At 42.1% G+C, this 20,741-nt stretch overlaps 1 protein-coding gene across 1 annotated transcript; it reads right to left on the bottom strand.

Annotated features, from left to right (window-relative positions):
- Positions 1 to 1,280: 1,280 nt before the first annotated feature.
- Positions 1,281 to 20,481, bottom strand: TMBIM6 (transmembrane BAX inhibitor motif containing 6). The gene is made up of 10 exons (XM_019724627.3): positions 20,354 to 20,481; positions 10,687 to 10,774; positions 10,226 to 10,334; positions 7,744 to 7,864; positions 6,248 to 6,296; positions 6,043 to 6,140; positions 5,757 to 5,836; positions 5,187 to 5,287; positions 4,426 to 4,501; positions 1,281 to 3,270 (listed from the first exon to the last, which is right to left on the bottom strand). Exons 2-10 carry the CDS (start codon positions 10,740 to 10,742, stop codon positions 3,247 to 3,249), a joined length of 714 nt encoding a protein of 237 aa, XP_019580186.2. The 5' UTR covers positions 10,743 to 10,774; positions 20,354 to 20,481; the 3' UTR covers positions 1,281 to 3,246.
- Between the last annotated feature and the right edge of the window lie 260 nt (positions 20,482 to 20,741).

Raw genomic sequence — 20,741 nt, 5'->3', positions numbered from 1 at the left:
GCTCCCCTGTGCTGCTCAGCTGTGAACGACGAAATGCCTTATCTGTCTTTATCCTCAGCATGAAGATACCCCTATCTGCTCACCTGCTTAGGCAGGACAAACTCTCTTCCCACCTTCGAGGTCCTTCCACTTCTGCATCAGAAACTTCCTAGCAGGTCTGCTAGGCATGGAATGAGCTGCTGTGTTAACCTCGCTTCATTTGTAATTGGTGGGCTCGTTGCGGGGATGACAGAAAGGGAGCTCATGCTTCTTTCTCCTCTGGATACTAAGACGGGGGGTGGGGAGATTTTTGCCCAAAGTACCTCATGTGTCCCTTTCCACTGAGCTGGAATGAAGGTCAGGACGGTAAGGATGACGCCAGTCCAGGGGGCACTAACCTGCGTGTTGCTTAAGTAGGGCAATAAAAGGGCAACAATAAAGAGCGGGGGCTCTGGAGACGATGCGCCTGGGTTCTCTCCAGAGCTGCCGCTGCCCGCTGGCATGACCTTGTGAACTACTGATCATATGCATTTAAGTGGCCCACCTTCTGAGGCTGTCGGGGGGAACATTAAAATCTGTGAGCGCTATGTTGTGCCTTGTGTCTCCCCACCCAAAATAGAAGGCGACACAAGGATAAAATTGGGCTTTAAAGAGCCTAGAGACTGACATTTTTGAAGTCAGCAAGAGGAGAAATGCTTTAGGTACTTTCCAAGTTGGGAAAGAAGAGCCGGGATGGGGGTATGTGGAGTCCAAAGAGGTTCACTGGCAGTAACCTGGATGAAGCAGGCAGCTAACAGTTAACAGGCAGCGCTGTGGCTACAGCGCACACCACAACCAGAGGGCAAACAGGCCAAATGGAATAACCTGATCATAATGCAAACTGGTTTACAACCTCACATGTAAACTACGAGGAAAAGAATTTTTTTCATTGATTCCTCACACCTAGAATAGAGTTGGGCCACAATGGTGACCCAAGTACTCACAGAATGAGTAATTATGTCTTTTTTTCAGTATTATCCCCCAATTCCAAAACTTGGCTGCACACTGGAACCAACTGCACACACTATCACCACAAACCACCTACAATCAAGGCTGGGGAGGGGGAGGACCGGCAAAGTGCCTGGGCTACGTAGTGGACAGAGAGCATTCCCAACCTTTGTGGCAAGCTGGGGCCACAGAATGGGTGTCTCAGTGGGCGCCGTTTCTTTCTTGTCACACCTAGAGCAGAAAATGTTCCCACTCCCAGCCCCAAAGCCCCTTGTTCAGCTGTGGCCTTGAATTTAATTCACACAAACCCCAAGAAAGGTTAAGGAACTTTATTTTTTACAAATTAAGACTGTCAATTTCATATATTTCTGAATCAAAAACACCTTTGTCTTCACAGTATGAGTTAAGAGAATGCAGCCTGAGCTGAAAACCAAGGAACTAGAAAAGAAAATGGTAATTACAGTGATTACTGTATTAAAAACCTGTTAGACATTTTCTTTAAAAGTAGTCTTTTATATCTTATTCTTGGCACTGTTTCTAAAGAAAAACTCCTTTATCCCAAGCAAAAGAGCACAAGAGGTGGAGATTGGCTTCAGGAGATGTAACTCAGATTCTCAGGCCTAGCAGAGAATCAACAAATGTATGGAGTTGCTATTGGGGGGGTTACAGGGAAGGAAGTCCCTCCAGGAGTCTCAGGCCAGAGGTGGCAGCAGCAGCTAAGTCAGAAGGCAGCAAGGGGGCCATTCTGGGTGGCATGCCACTCCAGGAACACACACAGCCTGGGAACAAATAATTTCCTGGGATGGCACCAAGTGATGGGGTGTGCCACTGGGCTCAACTGTGTACTGGGTGTGAACGGAGAGCCAAAGATGGTGTCATACTGGCAATGAGCTTTTGATGGCTCAGCTCCCCTTACACTGAAGGTGTGAGTTGCCAGAGCCATGACTACTCCCAAGGCCCATCTATCTGTGCCACCCGAGGGTGGCAGCCCACAGAGGAGCTGGTCAGCCCCATTACTACTGCCCTCTTCCACTTGCCACCACAAAGCTGAAGGGAATCAGGTGTCTTGCAGGTTTGGTCCTGCCAGGAAGGCTGCAGATTGATCGAAACAGGTGAACAGTCCAAAACTAAAGTGCTTGTATAAAATGAGTAATTATCTCTGGCCCCGAATCTCTGGCTTGACACTACCTATTATCAGGTGGGACATTTATTACCAGATAGGATATAACAAAAATACACCCAGGGACTGTTAGGAATGCTGCCTCCCAAACCATCACAGCCTCACTCTGTTGACCTGAACAAAGCACCACCTAGTAGAGATTTTGTCCCAAACAAGTCCTTATCCAGGCCTGTCTGGCAGGATTAGTTACAATTACACATCAGAGGCTCAACCACTCTCTTTCCCTATCCTTTCTCTCCAGGGACCTTAGATCACAGCCACCTGGTAGAGGTGACTCAGTAACAAAGGTGATAATAAAAAAAAAAAAAAAAAAGCCAGGGGACGTTTGGGAATTCTATGCCCTACCTCGCCATACATCATCATCCTTTTCATAAATGCCTGACGAGAATTCGTCTTCCCTTTGGGCTGAAACCCTCCCACCCCAGGGATGGAAAGCACAGATTCCCTGAGGGTCAGACAGGGATAGAAAAGGGCACACACACAAATCCACATCCCTTTTGTGATGGCAAGGCAGAAAGGTGTGTTTGCCAGAACAGCAGCAACTTGGGTAGCTCAGAGGAAGCCAAGCATCCAGCAGAAGAGGGTCTTCATTTTCTTTGCCGGGGCTAACAGAAGCTCAGATTAAGGAGCCTGAGTAACAATGGGACCGGCAAATTTCTTCCCAATGGAAAACACACTGCCCAGTCCCATGGAAACTATGCACTAACCAGTGCTGAGAAAGGAAGGGCTGAGGTGACTCTACCAAACAGTTCAGCTCCACTTGGTACAGCTTGGTCGGAAAGCAGACTCCAGGAGTTGGCTCCCCTGCGGGTCCCACTCTGCATCACGGTGGACTGGCTGCCTGAGCAGAGGAAGAGGCTAGGGACGGGGATTACAGAAAAGGGAACGGGGAAGAACCCCAGGAATATGAAGCCAAACTCCAAACTATATTCTGCTAATCAGTTTTTTGATCAAAAAATTCAAAATAGAGAAAACCACAAAGTACAAAAGCTTTTCTGATGCTTTTCATTAGCACAGAACACGCCACCTGTAATGTGTGCAAAGAGGAAATGAGGGGTGGAAGGAGAGGAAGCTAAATTGGGAAAGGCTGGACGGTCATTTCACTTCTTTTCTTTCTTCTTGTCCTGGAAATGGAGAAAAATTACCCAGTTAATTTTTGGCATCTGACATTCAAACTCAAACTCTTGAGTGAGCCCACCCTGGCTGCCTTTGGTTAGGGAACTGGAAAGGATCCGGACAGTAAAAAGGAATGAGAAATGCTCCCCTCGCACAGCAGGAAGTGAATCTTAACCATCTCCCAGGGGCAGACCCCCAAGTTGCTGACAGACTTGATGAGAATAAACTTTAAGCAATTGTTTCCACTCCCCACCCTCCCCCGAGAGTACCTACTTAGGTGGGCTGCCTGACCAGTCTTGGCTATTCACAACTATCCCAGCTCAGATCCCAACCAGTGAAGTCTAGACTGGCGGTCTACCCTAAAAGAACTAAACGGGAGGTCAAGACCAAGACCAAGACCACCAACTTTCCATTAAGCCTGAGAAGAAAGCACAAATCCTGGGTGTAAACCAACATTCAGAAATAATCTAGTCTACGGAACTCTTCATTCAATCTTAGGTGGAAGCCCAGTGCATTAAACAAATGAAAGTTGAGTTGCTTTGACTGAAGCTGGGCACGTGGTTGGCACTCTATCTAATTGTGGCACAGACCAGAGAACCAGCAATGCCACCCAGTCACCTGCTTCTACCACCACTGCACTGTCTCTTGTGCCAGAATGTCTGTAAGAAAAGCTCGTGGTTTCATTTGTTCCCCTCCTGCTGGCGTAGATTATGTTTGACACTCACTAACCATACAGAGAAAGTGTCTCTGGAAAAAAAATTAAGACCAACAAATGGATAAAATTGGTCCACTTTTGCGATATATGTACAAAAGTTGGTTGCCAATATTATACAAATCCTCTAGAATATCCTTTTTTGAGTCATAACTATCTTTACAGTCTTTATATTCTTCATATAGACTGTTTCTTGCATACAGTAGACCGTTTCTTGATGCCACTGAACTCTTTTCCCTTTGATACTAATCTTTGGGATTTTTTTTTTTTTAAAGGGCTGTTTTTACTTGTTCCTTTTTCTCCATCAGCTAAAGACTTCTGGTTTAGTTCTTGCTCAGTGGCCTGTGTTACTGTAACCCTGGACCTACACAGTGTATAAGCAAAGTTTCAAATTTGAAGTACACACAGATGCTGAGCTCAGGAGCCAGTCTCTCATCTTTGGCTGACTAACCTTCTCATTCAGAGCCAGAATCATCATGAGTTTTCTGAAGAGAGTAACAAAATCTAAGAAGAGGTCAACGCAGTGCCTGAAAGAGAACCAGATTACAAATTGCACTTCCTACTTTCCTTTATCCACAAGCCCACAAAGATGCAAAACCCCGTCCCCACCCCATGAGTCAGCTTCCCCAACACTCCACCAACAACTAAGGAAGTAAAACTGGTGTCTGAGGAGTCTTTCAACTCAATGAAGCCATGCAGCATAGAGAGAAGAAACACTGGGCTTTAAACTCTGTAGAGGCCCGACTGAACCCTGAACTACCACTAACTTTGACAGGATTACAACATGAAAAAATACATGTATTAAAAAGTTTATATGTATGTTTTCTCATTGTTCAAGTATACAAAAGTGGAAGAAAAGGTAAAAAAATCCATTTCCTTCTTCCTGTGTCTAGAGATATCAATCACTATTAAAAGTATAGATATATAAATACACATTATTAGTTTAGTTTTAAAAAATCTGATGTCTTTCAAGAATTGAGGGAAACTGTGCTATCTGAGGCACAGTTCCAAGACCATGGGTACCCTACCACATACACCCCTGAAGCTTGGCCACATAAGTTCAGCCAGTGCCACCTGGTCCAATTTTATCTGTCCCAATGTGGACAGAAAGGTGGGTCAGGCAGAGGATCACCCCAGGACTCAGAAAAGAGCGATGGACGGAGTAGTACGCCACACCCTTCATTCTCGTTCAAGACCAGTTTTCACACTCACCAGATATAATCCTTATCTCCATGTTCAGCCTTTTCAATAATGAGTTGAGTATCAAAAAGGACAAAGCCACACATGACCACCAGCCCCACATACAGGTTTGCCTAACAAAGGAATGAGATGAGGTTACCATATGGTAGACACCGTAGGGGAAAAAGCCGTGCTGCTTTCTGGCTCTCGGCCACTTGAAAGTACATCAAATGCTAACCCACTGACATTAACATTCACGGGAACGGAAGCCTATGGTGAAGACCATGTTAGTTCCCTTGGCACAATTCTACATTCACTTTTTTTCAGGTCACTAGGAGAGCATCAATCATTTTAACAAGGAGCCGCTGCTGGACTGGCCTTAGAAAAATGATCTCTGAGCAAACCGTCTTCTTAGCAATGTCCAATCCATTTAGTCAGAACTTCTACCCACAGCAGACTGTCCTAGGAGTTAGTGGGGAGGCTTCAAGAACACTGCCCAACAAAGGTGAGCATTCTGGAAGATTCTCAGTCTATCTTGCTTTAGGGTTAAGAAAAAGAAGTGTGAGGCAAATGGCCCCTGGAAAGTTATATGCAAAGTCTCACCTGGAAAAGCCAAATGGATCCAAAGAAAAGATTCCCCAGGGAAGACAAGAGCATCAGGCTCATGGCTGACATCAAGACACCTGTAAGAGAGGGCAAAAAGCCGTCCTGAGAGAAGCCAAAGTAAAGCAATCCCATTAAAGCCATTCCTTACGTTTCCCCTCAAATGCTTTTTATTTCAACCCAACAGCTACAAGACGTTTTGGGGGCGTGGGGGGTAGGGAAACAGTCCTAGTGACAATCATGGCTAGAGTGGAGACCCTCTCCCTGTTTTCCAGTCCACACTCACCTCCCAGAAAGAGGTAGCTGCGGCGCCTGGCATAGAGGGCACTCAGGCTGAAGCACGTGAAGATCATTGCTGTACCCATGAAGGCAGTGGGAAGGATGCTGTCAGGGAAAAGACCAGGAGACTGAGGGCTACAGGAATATATTCTATATTTAGAAGGTACGTTCATAAAGGTAGAAAAGACATAAGACACCACTAAAATAGATACCTGGGGTTGATGGCAATGCATAACTCCAGAGCAGGGCCTAAGCCAACTCCTAGAAAACAAAAAGCCCCAGTACACAGTATTACCATCAATTCTTTTTTTTTTTTTTTAAGTATTAGTTACTTAATTTGTTGTTGTTGTTTGTTTTTAAATGTTATTGGAGAATATTGGGGAACGGTGTGTTTCTCCAGGGCCCATCAGCTCCAAGTCCAGTCGCCGTTTTCAATCTTGGTCGCAGGGGGCACAGCCCATCATCCCATGAGGGGATTGAACTGGCAACCTTGTTGTTGAGAGCTCGCACTCTAACCGACTGAGCCATCCGGCGCCCCTCCAGCAGTTCAGTGGCAGCTCGTTGCCTTCAATCTAGTTGTGGAGGGTGTAGCTCACTGGCCCACGTGGGAATTGAACCAGCAACCCTATTGTTCAGAGCTCGTGCTCTAACCAACTGAGCCATCTGGCCGCCCTACCATCAATTCTTAAAGAGGACCCTCGTCCAAAAGCTGATCATTAATAGCAGGGCCATACCCACACTCCTTAAACAAATAAAATACATGGACTAGGCATCTCAAACATTTTTTTTGTGTGTGGCTAAATCGTTATGGCTACAAAACTGGAGAGGAGAGATGTGAGCCTGTAATGTGGGCCAGATCAGGAATTAGATAAGAGGAGGATGATTAAAGAGCAAAGCAGAGCTGGCCAGCAACCTTGCAGTCATGCAGGACTGACTCCCTTAGTGGCAAAAAAGGCCAGACCAGTTCTGCAGGTGGACACCTGCCAACAGGAGGGCACAGCGGCAACCTATCCTGGCTCCAACATTTCCTCTCTTTGGCTATTCTCCTTTCTCCTGATAATTCCCCCCTGAATGCCTTCAAAGACTAGCTTTCCCTGATCTAAAAATCTTAATCTCTAAATACCCGCCTTTCTATAATTTCTTCAACACGGTATAGATTACTCACTCAGAACAAGCTGTACTAACTCAAATGTTGCTTTGCAAGTATTTTTATTATGTACTAGCTTTAGTCCTGTTTCCCTTAATGATAATTCTAGAAATGCTGTGCTTTTAATTCTTTTCTTGAGAATCAGCAAAGTGCCTTGTGTGACGGATCTCAAGGTATGGCTTTAATTGTCTGTAAGGTTCAGAATAGATGCTCCTATGACAGTTGCCAGTGTGAGTCCAATTAAGTCACGTTCGTGGGCCTCGTTTACCCGTCTCTCATTAAGAAGTTATGAACCTCATTCATTCAAGCACATAAATGCTTCTTTTTTGTTACAAAAGAAGTCACAGTCTCTAGTCACAAAGAGCTTACCCTCTGGCTGGAGGAGCAAGATGCACCTACATGAAATAAGAAAGCAGTACATGGCAAACTACAGTCAAATATAAAGTTGGATAGTAAATGAACCAGTTGCGGTGAATCAGAATAAATACATAAAAATCTCTGGCCTTACTCAAACATATAGTCCCCTCCCCGCGCCCAGATTAGACCAATCCCTTAATATACCTGTAAGAAAAGCAAATCCAGCCAGAAGTCCCAGTCTTTTTTGCTCAGTTTCATGGCTATGAGGTATTGCCATCAGCCAAATCATCAACCCCAGGGAGCCGAGGGCAGAAAGCAGGCCAGCCTGTCAGAGCGAGTCAATAATTAAATATTTGAATGTACTGAATTTATTTCGCAGACATTAGATTCAAATATTCATCTGAATTTCCTAATATTTGCTCCTAACCAGGAGGCAGAGGAAAAGGCAGCGGGGGGCTGAAGAGAGAAAGCAGAAGCCATGAAGGACAGGGTTAGGACCGACCATGGTAGATGCTGGAGGCTCTTCTGGACTGGCTATTTCATCAACCACAACTACCTAAGTCAAACTATGAGTCTTGTCCAAAAAATAGGAGAGAAAGAACCAAAGTGACAAGGGGTTGAAGTACATTCCAATCTACAGAATAGGTAGAAATGTCCCTTTTGATCACTTTAAAACACATACACAAATACATATACATAGACTGAAATGTTTATATTCCCCCAAAATTCATGTTTAAACCCTAACTCCCGATATAATGGCATTCAGAGGTAGAGTTTTGGAAGGTGGTTAGGTCATAAGGGTGGTGCCTTCATGAAGGGCATTGGTGCCCTTATAAAAGGCAACCCAGAGAGCTCCCCTGTCCCTTCTCCACAGGGGGACACAGTGAGAAAATGGCCATTTATGAACCAGGAGGTAGGCCCTCACTCACCACATAACAAATGTGCCGGCGCTTTGATCTTTACTTCCCAGCTTTGAAAACTATGGGAACTCTTTGTTTAAGCCACTCAGTCTATGGTATTCTATAGCGAACAGACTGAGACAGGGTAAGTACCAAAATGTTAACAGCATGTAGTTACTTCTGGGTGATGGGATGGGATCATGGAGTTTTGTATTTATTATCAGTAGTCTTTTACCTGAATTCTCTACAATGAACATGGCTTCGTTTTATAAGAACTGTTCTTTTTTAAAAAGTGGGGAAAAGTTACAGGCATTAGGAAAAAAGAAAAATCATTAAAGATGAATGTAGACACGGAAGTTCCTTCCTTCCTTTGAAGGTAGAGTAATTCTTGTTTTTCACAGTAGTTATGTTCTATACAGTCACTATGGACAATGAATTAGTGACTACTGAACACCTGCTCCTAGGGGAAATAAAAGGTTAGGTTGTCAGCCCCTGGTCACAACATTTTCGTTAACTGATCAATATATAACTTTGTTTTATGTGTTTTCTGTTTAAAGACACTGATGTGTATTACTGACATTCCCACTGAGCTCAGTCAGCAGCACTGTAACTCAGGCCTGAACAAAGCTTAGCTAACACGTGCATTTTTCTCCATAATGCACGTCAGTCTCCTCTCACTTAGGAACACGAAGGGCACTTTAGCACTGTTCTTGGGGACCATTTTAAACAGCGAAATCACCAACAAAAAGTACAAAAATGCAATAAACGTCCCACTAAATAAACTGGAAAAGGACACCTGTTTATAGTTTGATAGCTAGAAATAAGGCAGTGTGTTGCCTTGTTCAACCTCAGCTGGAACATGGTGTGATGGGCAAAACTCAAATTTTTTGCTGCTCTGCATATGACTGTAAATGTTTGCCAAAGTACTGATTTTAGGGTTACAAATAAATTTTAGTGAGTAGGTATATTCACAAATATGAAATCCCTCAAAAATAAGGATGACTTTATGTTACATGACTTACACAAAGCGCCACTCTTGCCTGAAAGGTAGAATATGTTTTAGTCTAAAATCAAGGGATCAAAATCCTAACCCCTGAGCGTCTAAAGTGTTTTTCAAACAAGCCCTGGCAGGAGATGCCGGAGCACAGGGCTAGTTCTCAGCGGTGCCAACACAGGCAGGCACACCCCAGTACTTACACTAAAAAGGGTCAGCCTTGGCTAGTGAGGACGCCAGACTTAGTGGTTATTCTTCAGCTGTCCCTTCTATTCCTGCTGACCCAGCCAAGTTCTCCCTCAACACAGGAAAATGAGTGATTGAAAGGTTTCACTCAACCATGCAGGTATGAGGGTATCAGAATAAAATAGGTCAAATCCTTCAAGGTCTCAACCCTGCCTCTCCAGATAATTCATCATACAATCAGTGCTTTGTATCCAAGTAGTCCAGTCATTCAGGCAAAAAATGAGGAAAAATGGAGGAAAAGATAAAAAGGCTACTGTGCGAAAGAACCCCATCATGCACGTCATGCCTCTAATCAGTGGGTAGGGGTCTGGAATGCCAGCGACACACCATTCAGGCTCAGGGCTAAGACATTCCACATCTAGACATTTTGATCTAGAGAGGGCAGAGTTGCGAGCAAACCGCTGGCTCTGTCTGAGCTCAGATCCCAAACTACTGCAAAGGATTAAGGAGGGGCATAGGCTTGTACCACCCTAGCTCAGAAACTGCTGAGCTAGTTTCTTCCAATTGCAATTTGGACAATACAACTAGGGGAGAAAACTGCTCTTACCTGAATGAAATGAGTGACCACATGGACGTAGGCCCCTGCAGCCGCCACAAACATACAAAGGGCAAAACTGGCATAGACCTTCTTCAGGTGCTGCTGTGTCGAGGGGGTTCTAGGAAAGAATGTTAAAGAGCCATCACTCTGGGACCAATCCAATCTCATCTCTTCTCTCTCCTCCTTCCCGGGGAATACGTGAAAGTTGTATTACAAGTGAAAAAAAAATGTTTTGAAAATAGGTTAACAGAGAATCTTAAATGCTGGGGAAGAGCCAAAAGCCCCAAATTATGAACAATTAGTACTGAAACTAGAATAACTAAATGGCTTTCCAGTGAGCACAGTAGCCCTTAGAACCTGGCGATTTTATCATATCCTTGGGATTCTAGTAAAGTTAATAAACTAGGGAAAAGAAACCAAATACGAAAGGAAAAGCAATAAGAAACTGTAGTTAAGGTCAACACACTTACATGTGGGAAAATTTTAAGAGCGCATCAAAGTCGATCTTCCGATCAAATATGTTCATGATGCCCGAGTGTGTGGGACGCAGCCTCCACTCTGTAGAATAAAGGATAAAAAGGGAAAAGGTTATTTTAAAGATACAAGTACACACCAAATAACATAAACAACTTTCTTATGAAAACTAGCTACAAGTTTAGAAAAATGAAAGTTATTTAAAATCGCACCACCCTAACACAACCATTTTTATTTTTATATATTTCCTTCTAGAATACATCTGCAATCAATCATTTTGAAGGGGACAGAGGAAACAAACCCATGTTCTTCTCCCCAAACTATTTCATTACTAGCATTTGATTTCTATTCTTTCAGAAGGTAATTTGCACCTTTAAAAAATAGTTTGTTTCTTTGAGAAATTCTCAATTAGTAATCTAGTTAAAGGAAACCAGTCACTGGAACATAAAGCAATTTTGTCATTGTTTCAGCAAAGGCATAGAACCTCAAAAATTAAAAAAGGAAAAACTATACAGTTGGGTCTGGCACTAGGACTTACATTTTACTGTTTCCCCAAAAATAAGACCTAGCCAGACAATCAACTCTAATGCGTCTTTTGGAACAAAAATTAAAATAAGACCCGGTCTAATATAATATAACATAATACCCGGTCTTATATGATATAAGACCGGGCCTTATATTAATTTTTGCTCCAAAAGACGCATAAGAGCTGATTGTCCGGCTAGGTCTTATTTTCGGGGAAACATGGTAAATATACACATGTAAAGCTTTCTCTCTAATGCATTTTAGAACTGAACTAAAAGGATTCACAATTTTTTAAAAAGTTCCTACCTCCATGAAAAAGGAATTTGTGTAAAAAGAATTTTTAAATATAATTTCAGAACCTTTCCTACGAAAGAGATGGTATAGTACAAAGAGTTCCTTCCTGTATACCCTTCTCCCAGACTAAATGTTACTATTATTTCACCATATTTGCTTTATCCTCTCTCCATATAAACAGCAATATATAGACTTAAAAATATTTTTTCTAGCCATGCAGACACAATGCCCCTTTACCTCTAAATACTTCCATGTATATCCTGAAAACGATAAAAATCAGGACAGTAACACTGATACAATCTGATCTACAGAGCTTATTCAGATCTTGCCAACTGTCCCCAAATGTCAGAAAGGGCGTGTTTTTTTACCTGGACTATTCCCAGGTTATACTACATCAATACAATAAAGTTAGCCTCTTAAGTTTTGCTCCCTTCCCTAACTCACATGCAATCCTAAATAAACTTGCTCAATCTATAGAACTAAAAATCTAATCAAGAGCTTTCATCTTTCCTAAATATAAGCCTTCCAGATTCTCACAGACCCATAATGCCCATTCACTTCAACTCTACCAAAAAAGTGGGGGAGAAGGGGGACTATAAAAGTTGTTTGAAAGACAAACTATTCATGCCCATTCTAATCAGCAACTTGCCTAATACAGCAAAATGCATCTGAGCAATAAAAGGTACAATCCCCAAACCTATTTCCTGAGGAATCCTGGGCCAGGGGAAAGATGCCATTCGTAGAGTTCAAAAGCATCACTACCATTGTTTCCTGAGACTCTCTCTCACAAATGAAAACAAAATGGCTGGCTTGCTTTCTCTGATTTCCTTTCCTTTCTCACAATCCCTACTCACCTCAATTCTTTTGTTAGTTCTGTTCTTAAGGATGGATACAGGGTGAGGCTGCAGAACCTACTAAAGCTGTTGCTCTCATCTCTAAGTCACGGGGCTCTGGGTCCTCTTGATCTAGATGGTGCAATTATTGCAGGCTGTTGCACTGCCAAGCACAGCCTTCCATAACCATGATGCATAGGTCCTCAAGAGAGCACACTTACAGGATGGCAGAATCCAGCACCTGGAAAGTGTCTTTAAGTCTCCCATTAACACCCCTAATGACATCCCTAGACAGAACGTGCAACAGGACTGAAGCAACCTTCTGAGCCAAGTTTCTCAGTATTCACAATGCTTACAGTACCTCTTGCTTCCAAAACAAGGAGAGGGGTTAAATCCTCAAATACTCAGGGGATTGTTAGAAAGGGGCAACACTCTAACCAGACCCCACTGAGTGGAAACTTAGGAGGGAGGATGGCAGAAACTCTTCTTTCCCAGGTCTCTGACATTTCCCAGGGGGTACTGACTGCCTCTTTCTGGGGCTCTCTTAAAACTGCTGATGGAAAAACCCAAACTGTCAAAAGTTCTGAGGGTAAGGAGGGAGGAGTTAAATAGGAATTTCTCCATGATGTAGTAATGGCATGTGGTTTAAAATCTTAAAAAAACACACACAAAAACCAGTTTTCCAACATTGCTACCTATTCTAACATTTAAGTGAAATATGTAACTACCAAATTTTCAAGATGCAAAGATACACAGCAATTTTAATAATAGCTTTATGGAGTGGGGCGGGAAGAAATGCAATAAAATACACATTTAATATGACATGATGTATAATTACATAATTTCAGGAATGTTAAAATGTGAGGGGAAATAAAGTCTTAGAGTAAAAAAAAAAAAAGATAATTTGCTCTAGGTCTGTTCCAAATAGACAAGAACTAAGACACAGATAAGTAATGAATTGAAACTGTTTTAGAAGTTTCGCCTTAGGTTTTTATCTTAGCCTCAACTAGCTGTGCTGAGAAGCTGCACAGAAAAGATATCTACATTTCAATGGTCAATAAGCAAACTAAGCTGAACAAGATTAAACTGCATTCATAACTCAAAAATAGCAGCTCCCATTCCAAAAGTATCCTCAGTCTTGGGAAGAGTCGGCTCTTAACAGAGCTTGAAGTATTCAAAACCATTAGCCAACCAACTCAGCTAACATTCCAGAGGGGCCCCACAGTTAAATGAAAAAAATTTTTTATTTTTTTTTTAAGTACCTTAAAATGGTAAATTCTATGTTATGTATATTTTACTACAATAAAGAAAAAAAGTACATTATAGGTTGCTCAAAAGTTCTTCAATATAGCAGTCCCAACACACTATTACAAAATAGGTACCAGCACTGGTCTATCTTACCCTGAACCACCCCAAACTCATACAAGAAATCTAGAAAGTGGGTCCTCTCTCCCATTCACTCCCCAGTTCTATACTCAACTCTAAAACAGGGGTGGAAGGGGTGGGGGGGGGGATGGGGAGATCATTTGTACATGGAATGTAATACGGACGGTGCCTCCTAAACTCACGGGAAATTTGCCTGTATTGCATTTGTAAATGACAAGTACAGGTAACCCCCATATAACATGGTGGTTAGGTTCCTTAAAAATGCCGTGTTATGTGAATCCGTGTTATACGAAACAAAAAACTAGTACAAAAAAGGGGGTTAGGTTCCAAAAATTTTAAAAACATGCTATTATATTTCTATAATTAAGAGATATCTTTATTAAAGCAATTTTCACCAAAAGTATAACATATTAATATGTATTAAATAATGTTTTCTTCGTCATCACTACTAAGCACCATTATGCAAGGGCGTTTTCTTTTTGACAAGATAGCTCCATCCTCTGAACTTTCTTCAGCATTATCTTGACTTCTATTCTGTACTTTTTGCCCAAAATCTGTTATTTTAGATTGCTTGCTTTTCGTTGAGAGATCTTTATAAATTTCATTATATGGTGCTAAGCACTTGTGAAGTTCTCTCTTAAACTTTGTGCTTCTTTCAGTGGAAGGATCTTCAGTTAGGAAATACAGCTCCAACTGTTTGGCTAAGTCGAGCCCTTTCTTTACGCTTTTTAGAGTCAAGTGTTTTGCTTCTTCGTTTTCACCTGTGCTATTGTCCCCGGAATTTATGTTTTTCATTGCATGAGGACCGAGAGACTTATAAACCAGCATAGGTTTTACCATGTGATCGCCTGTAACATTACTGCACGTAAGTAACGTTATATGGTCTTTTGATGCCTTAAAACCTGGTGAAACTTCTTCGTTTTTTGAAATAAATGTTTTCTTGGGCATTTTTTCCCACCAATGGCAGGTCTCGTCGGCATTAAAAACCCGATGTCTTGAATATCCACGCTGTTCAATAATTTCTTGCAATTCCTTTGGATAAATTTTGGCAGCTTCTTTATCAGCTGATGCACTTTTTCCTTGTATTTTTAGGTTTTGTAATGAAAACCGTTTTCTAAAACGGTCAAACCACCCTTTGCTAGCAACAAAGTCAGGGTTAACAGCAGATTCTCCATTTTCCTTTAAGTAATTGTAGATTTTTAAAGCTTTCTGTTTAATGATATTGGTGTCCAGTGGAATCTGGTTTTTTGAACAGTCATCAATCCAGATACTAAGGGCTTTTTCCATCTTCTCAATTATTGGTGCTCTGGGACGAGATGTCAAATTTGCGGAGATAGAACAACCAGCAGCAATGGAAGCTCTAATTTTATGTTCATTTTTCTGTATAGTCCGGATTGTTGCTTCATTTAAATCCAAGGTTTTTGCAACATATGATACCTTTTCCCCCTTTTCGAGCCGATCCAAAATCTGTAATTTTTGTTCTAGTGAGATGAAATGTCTTTTAAAAGGTATTTTTTTATTTCCGCCAGACATAGTTCAGGGCTACAAATTAATTCACAAAAATGAAAAACATAATTACCATTTCTTTAAAAAAGGTTGACTAATACCCCCAAAATTTTAATCTATGTATAATGTATACATATAATGTATAATGTATAAGTAAAAAGAAAAATACAAAGTTTTAAAATGTATGTACTTAATACTCCATGAACAAAATGGATTTAAAATTCTAATTTTAAAATTCTGCAGTCAAATCTGATACGACATACAGGCTTGAATGAAAAATTTCAAATGAGGTATCTTTTGCTCTTAAAAGCTTTTATTACATTCCATGTTGTTCGGGGATTCCGGTATTTCGAATGAGGTATTTTTTGCTCTTAAAAGCTCTTATTATGCTCCATGTTGTTCGGGGATTTCTGTAATTCTCAAACCATGTTAGAGTGAAACCGTGTTCTAGGATGCCGTCTTGTACGAGGGTTTCCCCCAATTCTCGAACCGTGTTAGAGCAAAACCGTGTTATAGACGTGCCGTGTTACACGGGGATTACCTGTAAATGTTCAGGTATTAACCATAACAAAGTTCCTTTCATTGGGTCCAGAGCCTCCATTTTATGTCTTTCATCCTTAGGAGAGCAGGAATCCCCAAACTTGTCAGAATCTGTCAAATTTTGTCAAGCACATATATACTGCTGTTTTGTTGGAAGTGTCACTATTCTGTGGGTTCCGTGGGTCAGCCTTCTCTGCCAGAGCCACCCAAAACCAAAACAAAAGCCTCAGTGTATAGCTTTACCAAGACAGAAAAACTAAGAAACACTGTTTTGAGTGCATTCTGTGGTCTGTTTTTGCTGGAGAGGAAAGAGCAGCAGAGACAGGCAGAAGACAGATTATTCCTATCAATGAGCATCTATGTGTTATGTCTTGTTAAATGACTTGTTTTGTTCTAGATATCTTTCTTACCCTTGTCCTAAAATGAAAGATTCTTATTAAGGGCCAAGCCTTAAATTATAAAAAGAAAAAATTATCTGCATATCTGCAATCCTACTCCAATACCTATTAAGTACAGTGCATATGAAACATGATCAAATGCCCAAAAGCTATGCAAAACAAACAATCATGCGTTAAAAAAGTTTCTTGCCTTTGAAAAATAAAAGCCTGCTGATGGCCGGAGCCTGCACAGAGGCTGCTTGAAGTGTATATTATTTAACATTAAACCAGCAAGTCAAAGAAACATTGTTCACATATTCAATTAAACATCATTTAGTTTGTGAATTATGGTTCTTCATTCCTGTTGTAATTTAACCATCTTGAACTCTACTCCCACATGTCCAGAAGGGACCAAATTAATACTTAAAAGAGAAGAAAAATCCCATGTGGTTAAATTTAAAAAAAAAAAGAAAAGGAAAAAAAAAAGCAGGAGGGGGGATTGTTTGTCATTCCTCAGTTCTTCTTACTGAATAGTTTTCACACTGTTTAAACGTGTCCCTAGCATAGTGGTGAAGAGCATGGCCTAACTGCACTCGGATCCTGGCCGTTATTTCCCGAGCCGTTAAGACATGAAGCAAGTTTCTGGTACTTAACCTCACTGTACTTCAGTTTCCTCATTTGTAAGAGTAATATATAATATTACCTACTTCATAGGGTTGAAGATTAAGTGAGATAATACAAATACACTGCTTAAAATAGGGCTTCATACATAAGACTGGCTTGGCTCAGTATGTTAACAATTGTTGTTACTGGTGTAAATACTCTTCACTCGCCAAGTCCTCAGTGAGCGCTCCTCCCTTTAACAAGTCTAGTTTTAGAAGACATTTATGGCAGACCTAATTTACATATATGGTGAATTAACTTAAAAAAAGTCATTCAACCATTAACTCACAGCCAGCTTCATACTGAAGGCTTAATACTTAACCAAAGAGAAAGTAAAATTAAATAGGGGGCGGAGCCTAAGAAAATTATAAACTGGAATTTAAAGGCACTTGGTAAGTCTTTTTACTGGTAAAATGACTTTTCTTTAATATGGCATGCCTCTCTTCTGGCACTATATACTGTACCTCCTGTCCCACAGGGCCACCGGAGTTTTGAGGCAGCCTAATAACCATTAAGTGATAATCTGATGAGGTAGAGATTTTGGTGAAGTAAATGGTCATTAGCTTGATGTTTTCTTTGCCACCCTAGGGGTAGGTCTATTGAGGTTTAAGTCATTCCATTTCAACTAGGGCTGGGCTTTGATTGTCCTAGATCTGGACCCTACATGTCCAGCCCTCCCTAAAGTTGGGCCAGCCTCAGAACCAAAACAGGACCTGGAGATGGAATGCCTACTGCCTTGAATAAATTTTGGTACCAAACTTTGACACTACTGAATCTCCCTCTATAACCACAACAGTTTGACAGATAACTGAATCATAAGGCCCCAAAGTCCTGAATACATAATCATCTTCCAGTATAAACCAGCAATCCCTCCCCAATAACACCGTATTTAGCCCAAATGAGAGCAGACACAGAACTGCTCTCAGGACATACAGCACACCCACTCAATCCTCACCCTTGAAGCTCTTTATTCAAGTGTCAAGTGGCCCTAAAAGCCAACCTCTAGCGTCTTTCCTTGGCTTAAACACTGTCTTTGGAAAACAAAAATGTGTATAAAAAAAACTACTCCATGAAATTCGGTTCGAAACTCTGGGGGAAACAAAACACCAGCTTCTCCAGCCAAGTCAAAGTAGCAAAGGAAAATTTAGAAGATTAAGCATCAAGAGGATATTCGGTGTTTTCCCAGAGGAGATTAATACTCTTGGGTAGTTTATGAAATAAAGTGAAACTCTTCAGGCCAGCAGTAGTAACTTCTATAGTAATACCACTGACTACATTTATATACAATTTTACAACTTTTGAAGTGCTATTATATACATTATCCCCTTTGATCTTCACACCAATCCATGAGGAAAGGGCAAGAATTAGTCCCACTTTATAGATTAAAAAAAGAAAGTTCAGAAAAGCCACACAATGGTGGCATAAGGACTGGATCTGAAGTCACAAGTCCTACCATTTTCTGTCACATAACTGGCAAAATCATTACCTATTGCTTTCTAGGCTTCCGCATCTGCAACGTAAAGATAATTAATAAACACCTGGCTCTACCAAGCTTACTGACTGCCAATAAAAAAAAATTTTTTTGTGAAATCATTGTAAAGTGCTAAATGGGAATTAGTATTGATTTGACCAACATCAGAAAGTTAAAATAAACAGCAGAGCCAGCCCCAGGTTAGGGGTCTTCTGACCTCTAAAGTCTGGTACTCTATTACCGTGTTTCCCCAAACATAAGACCAGGTCTTACAAGTTTTGCTCCAAATGACGCATTAGGGCTTATGTTCAGGGGATGTCTTCCTGAGAAATTGTGCTAGGGCATGATTATTTTCCGATTAAGTCTTATTTTGGGGGAACACGATAGTACATCCTACAGCAGAAAAGCAAGGTTTCATTAAGGTGGTTCTAGACTATAGGTCAAAAGAAATCTTAAAAAAAAAAAAAAAAATTAACACATGCTGATTCCTACTACACTTTTCTGTACTTTTTTAGCATTTTTACAATAAGCACAAACTATATCCATTAACAGGAAAAAAATACAGAAATGCCGATTATCTGGGTTCATTTTATCTTTCCTACTCTTTAGGAGAGTAAGACTTCAGTTAGATCAATAGTAGAGAAGGGAAGAAAGGGTACACAAGCCATGTTTCCACAAGATGAATAATGTAAGAAGGAAACTCTGAATCTAAATTACAGATTGCATTTCTCAAAGGATTCAACCATTCTGTCCTCAATGGAGGAAAATGTAAAGAGAATCTAAATGCCAACATACTGTTGAAACCAGAACAAAAAATATTAGACAGTGAGGAAAAAGAAAACATCAGAGAATAAATGTAATTACACAGTGTATTTGCAGAAGCCATAAGAAGTGGTTTGTGCCAACTGGAATAATCTTGTTTGAACTGCATTCTTACATTACGTAAACATTGAACCAACAGATAAAATAGAAATAAATATCAATAGTTAACTAGGAAAGCCCATTCTTCGTTAATCTTTAAACTTAAAATTTTTGTGTTTCAGGCACAGTCAGCTCTTCGACTGGGTTACACATTCACAAGTTAACTATTGCTAGAACAGAGTCTCAAGTTCAGAGAGGTTTTGACGTTGTTCGGTGAATGAAAGGCTGTTGGGGTGGGCAATGCAACCTGGGCTGGCACGGAGTAGCAATTCCACACTTAATAAATACACAAAATACCACTTATTACCACAGCTCCAGCAAGTAGGTTAAAAAAAAAACACAAAAAAACCACAACGCCCAACGCCGCCTTTCCTGGACTTTGAGAAAGACGCCCACAAAGCTCAGTACGAAACAAAGCCAAGCCACCTCACCTGTCCGAAGGTAACCAATCAGACCAGAGCCGGGCTGCCCTGTGGGTCTAGGAAGCTAGGCCAAGCCCGTCTCTTTTCACCTCCCGCCTCTGCTTGGCTTCCACGTAACTAAGGAGCCTCGCGTGTCACAGAGGCGTGTGACATCACCCGCCCCGCCGTGACAGGGCAGCCTGCCCGACCAGGCCCTTCTCGAGACCCGGCATCCGGCGCTCACCCAGAGTCGCCAGGCCAGAGGACCCGGAGCAGAACAGCGATCGGTCGGGTGGGGTGAGGGAGACCACAAACCCATGAGGTTTCGCTTTCATTTACACAGAAGGAAAGGGCGGAAAGACGTGCCCTGAATTCCAGAGGTCCAGGCTGGGCCTGGGCCCAGGGGCCCCTGTGCCTACACTAAGCGGAGGAGGAACGCAGAAGGGGAGGGAGGAGAAACGGGAGGCTTTCGCTAGCGCTCCCGCGCAGAACGGGCGCTTTCACACCCCCAAAAAACCAGCGAACTTGCCCCCGCCCCTCCCCCGCTCCGGTACATTTCCGCATGCGCGATACTGGTTCCCGTCTTCTACCCTCCCAGCTGCCCAGTCCCGTCGCAGAGCAGGGCCGTTCCTACAGGGTGCAGTCTGTCCGAAAACGGAGACCACTCCCATTCGCGTTCAGACAATAACTGCTAACCCCCTTCCATTCTTCACTCCTGGCTTGCGCAGTCCTAGCTTCACACGTACCTTTCTTGTCCGACTCTCACGAACCCAAACAGCTCTTCGAACACCGGATATGCTTCTGACTCTCCCCGAGTCCGCTTTAGGCTCTTTACCCTGCGTCCGCCGCTTGAGACCAGTCCTCATTGGTCGTTGGCTGCACATCTGCCATTCCATTGGCTGTACATGCGTAAACTTCGGTTGCTTACTTCAGAGCCATTCGCTAATGCCCTTGTCGAGCAAGACTCTGGCCACCAACCGGCGTCGTAGAAAAGGTCTCCGCCTTCTTCCCCATAGTAAGGAAGGATTGCTGTCCAAAGTCGCCTCTAGTGGAGGAAATGGAGAGGGGCAGGCCCCACCCAAGACACTTGGCAAGAAATGGAGCCCCCATGACGCGTGATGGGATAGCGCTGTA

The sequence above is a fragment of the Rhinolophus sinicus genome, chromosome 1 (assembly GCF_057876585.1).
Source record: "Rhinolophus sinicus isolate RSI-liver-muscle chromosome 1, RSI-T2T, whole genome shotgun sequence".
Taxonomy (NCBI): domain Eukaryota; kingdom Metazoa; phylum Chordata; class Mammalia; order Chiroptera; family Rhinolophidae; genus Rhinolophus; species Rhinolophus sinicus.
This window is presented reverse-complemented; position numbering and strand designations above follow the sequence as displayed.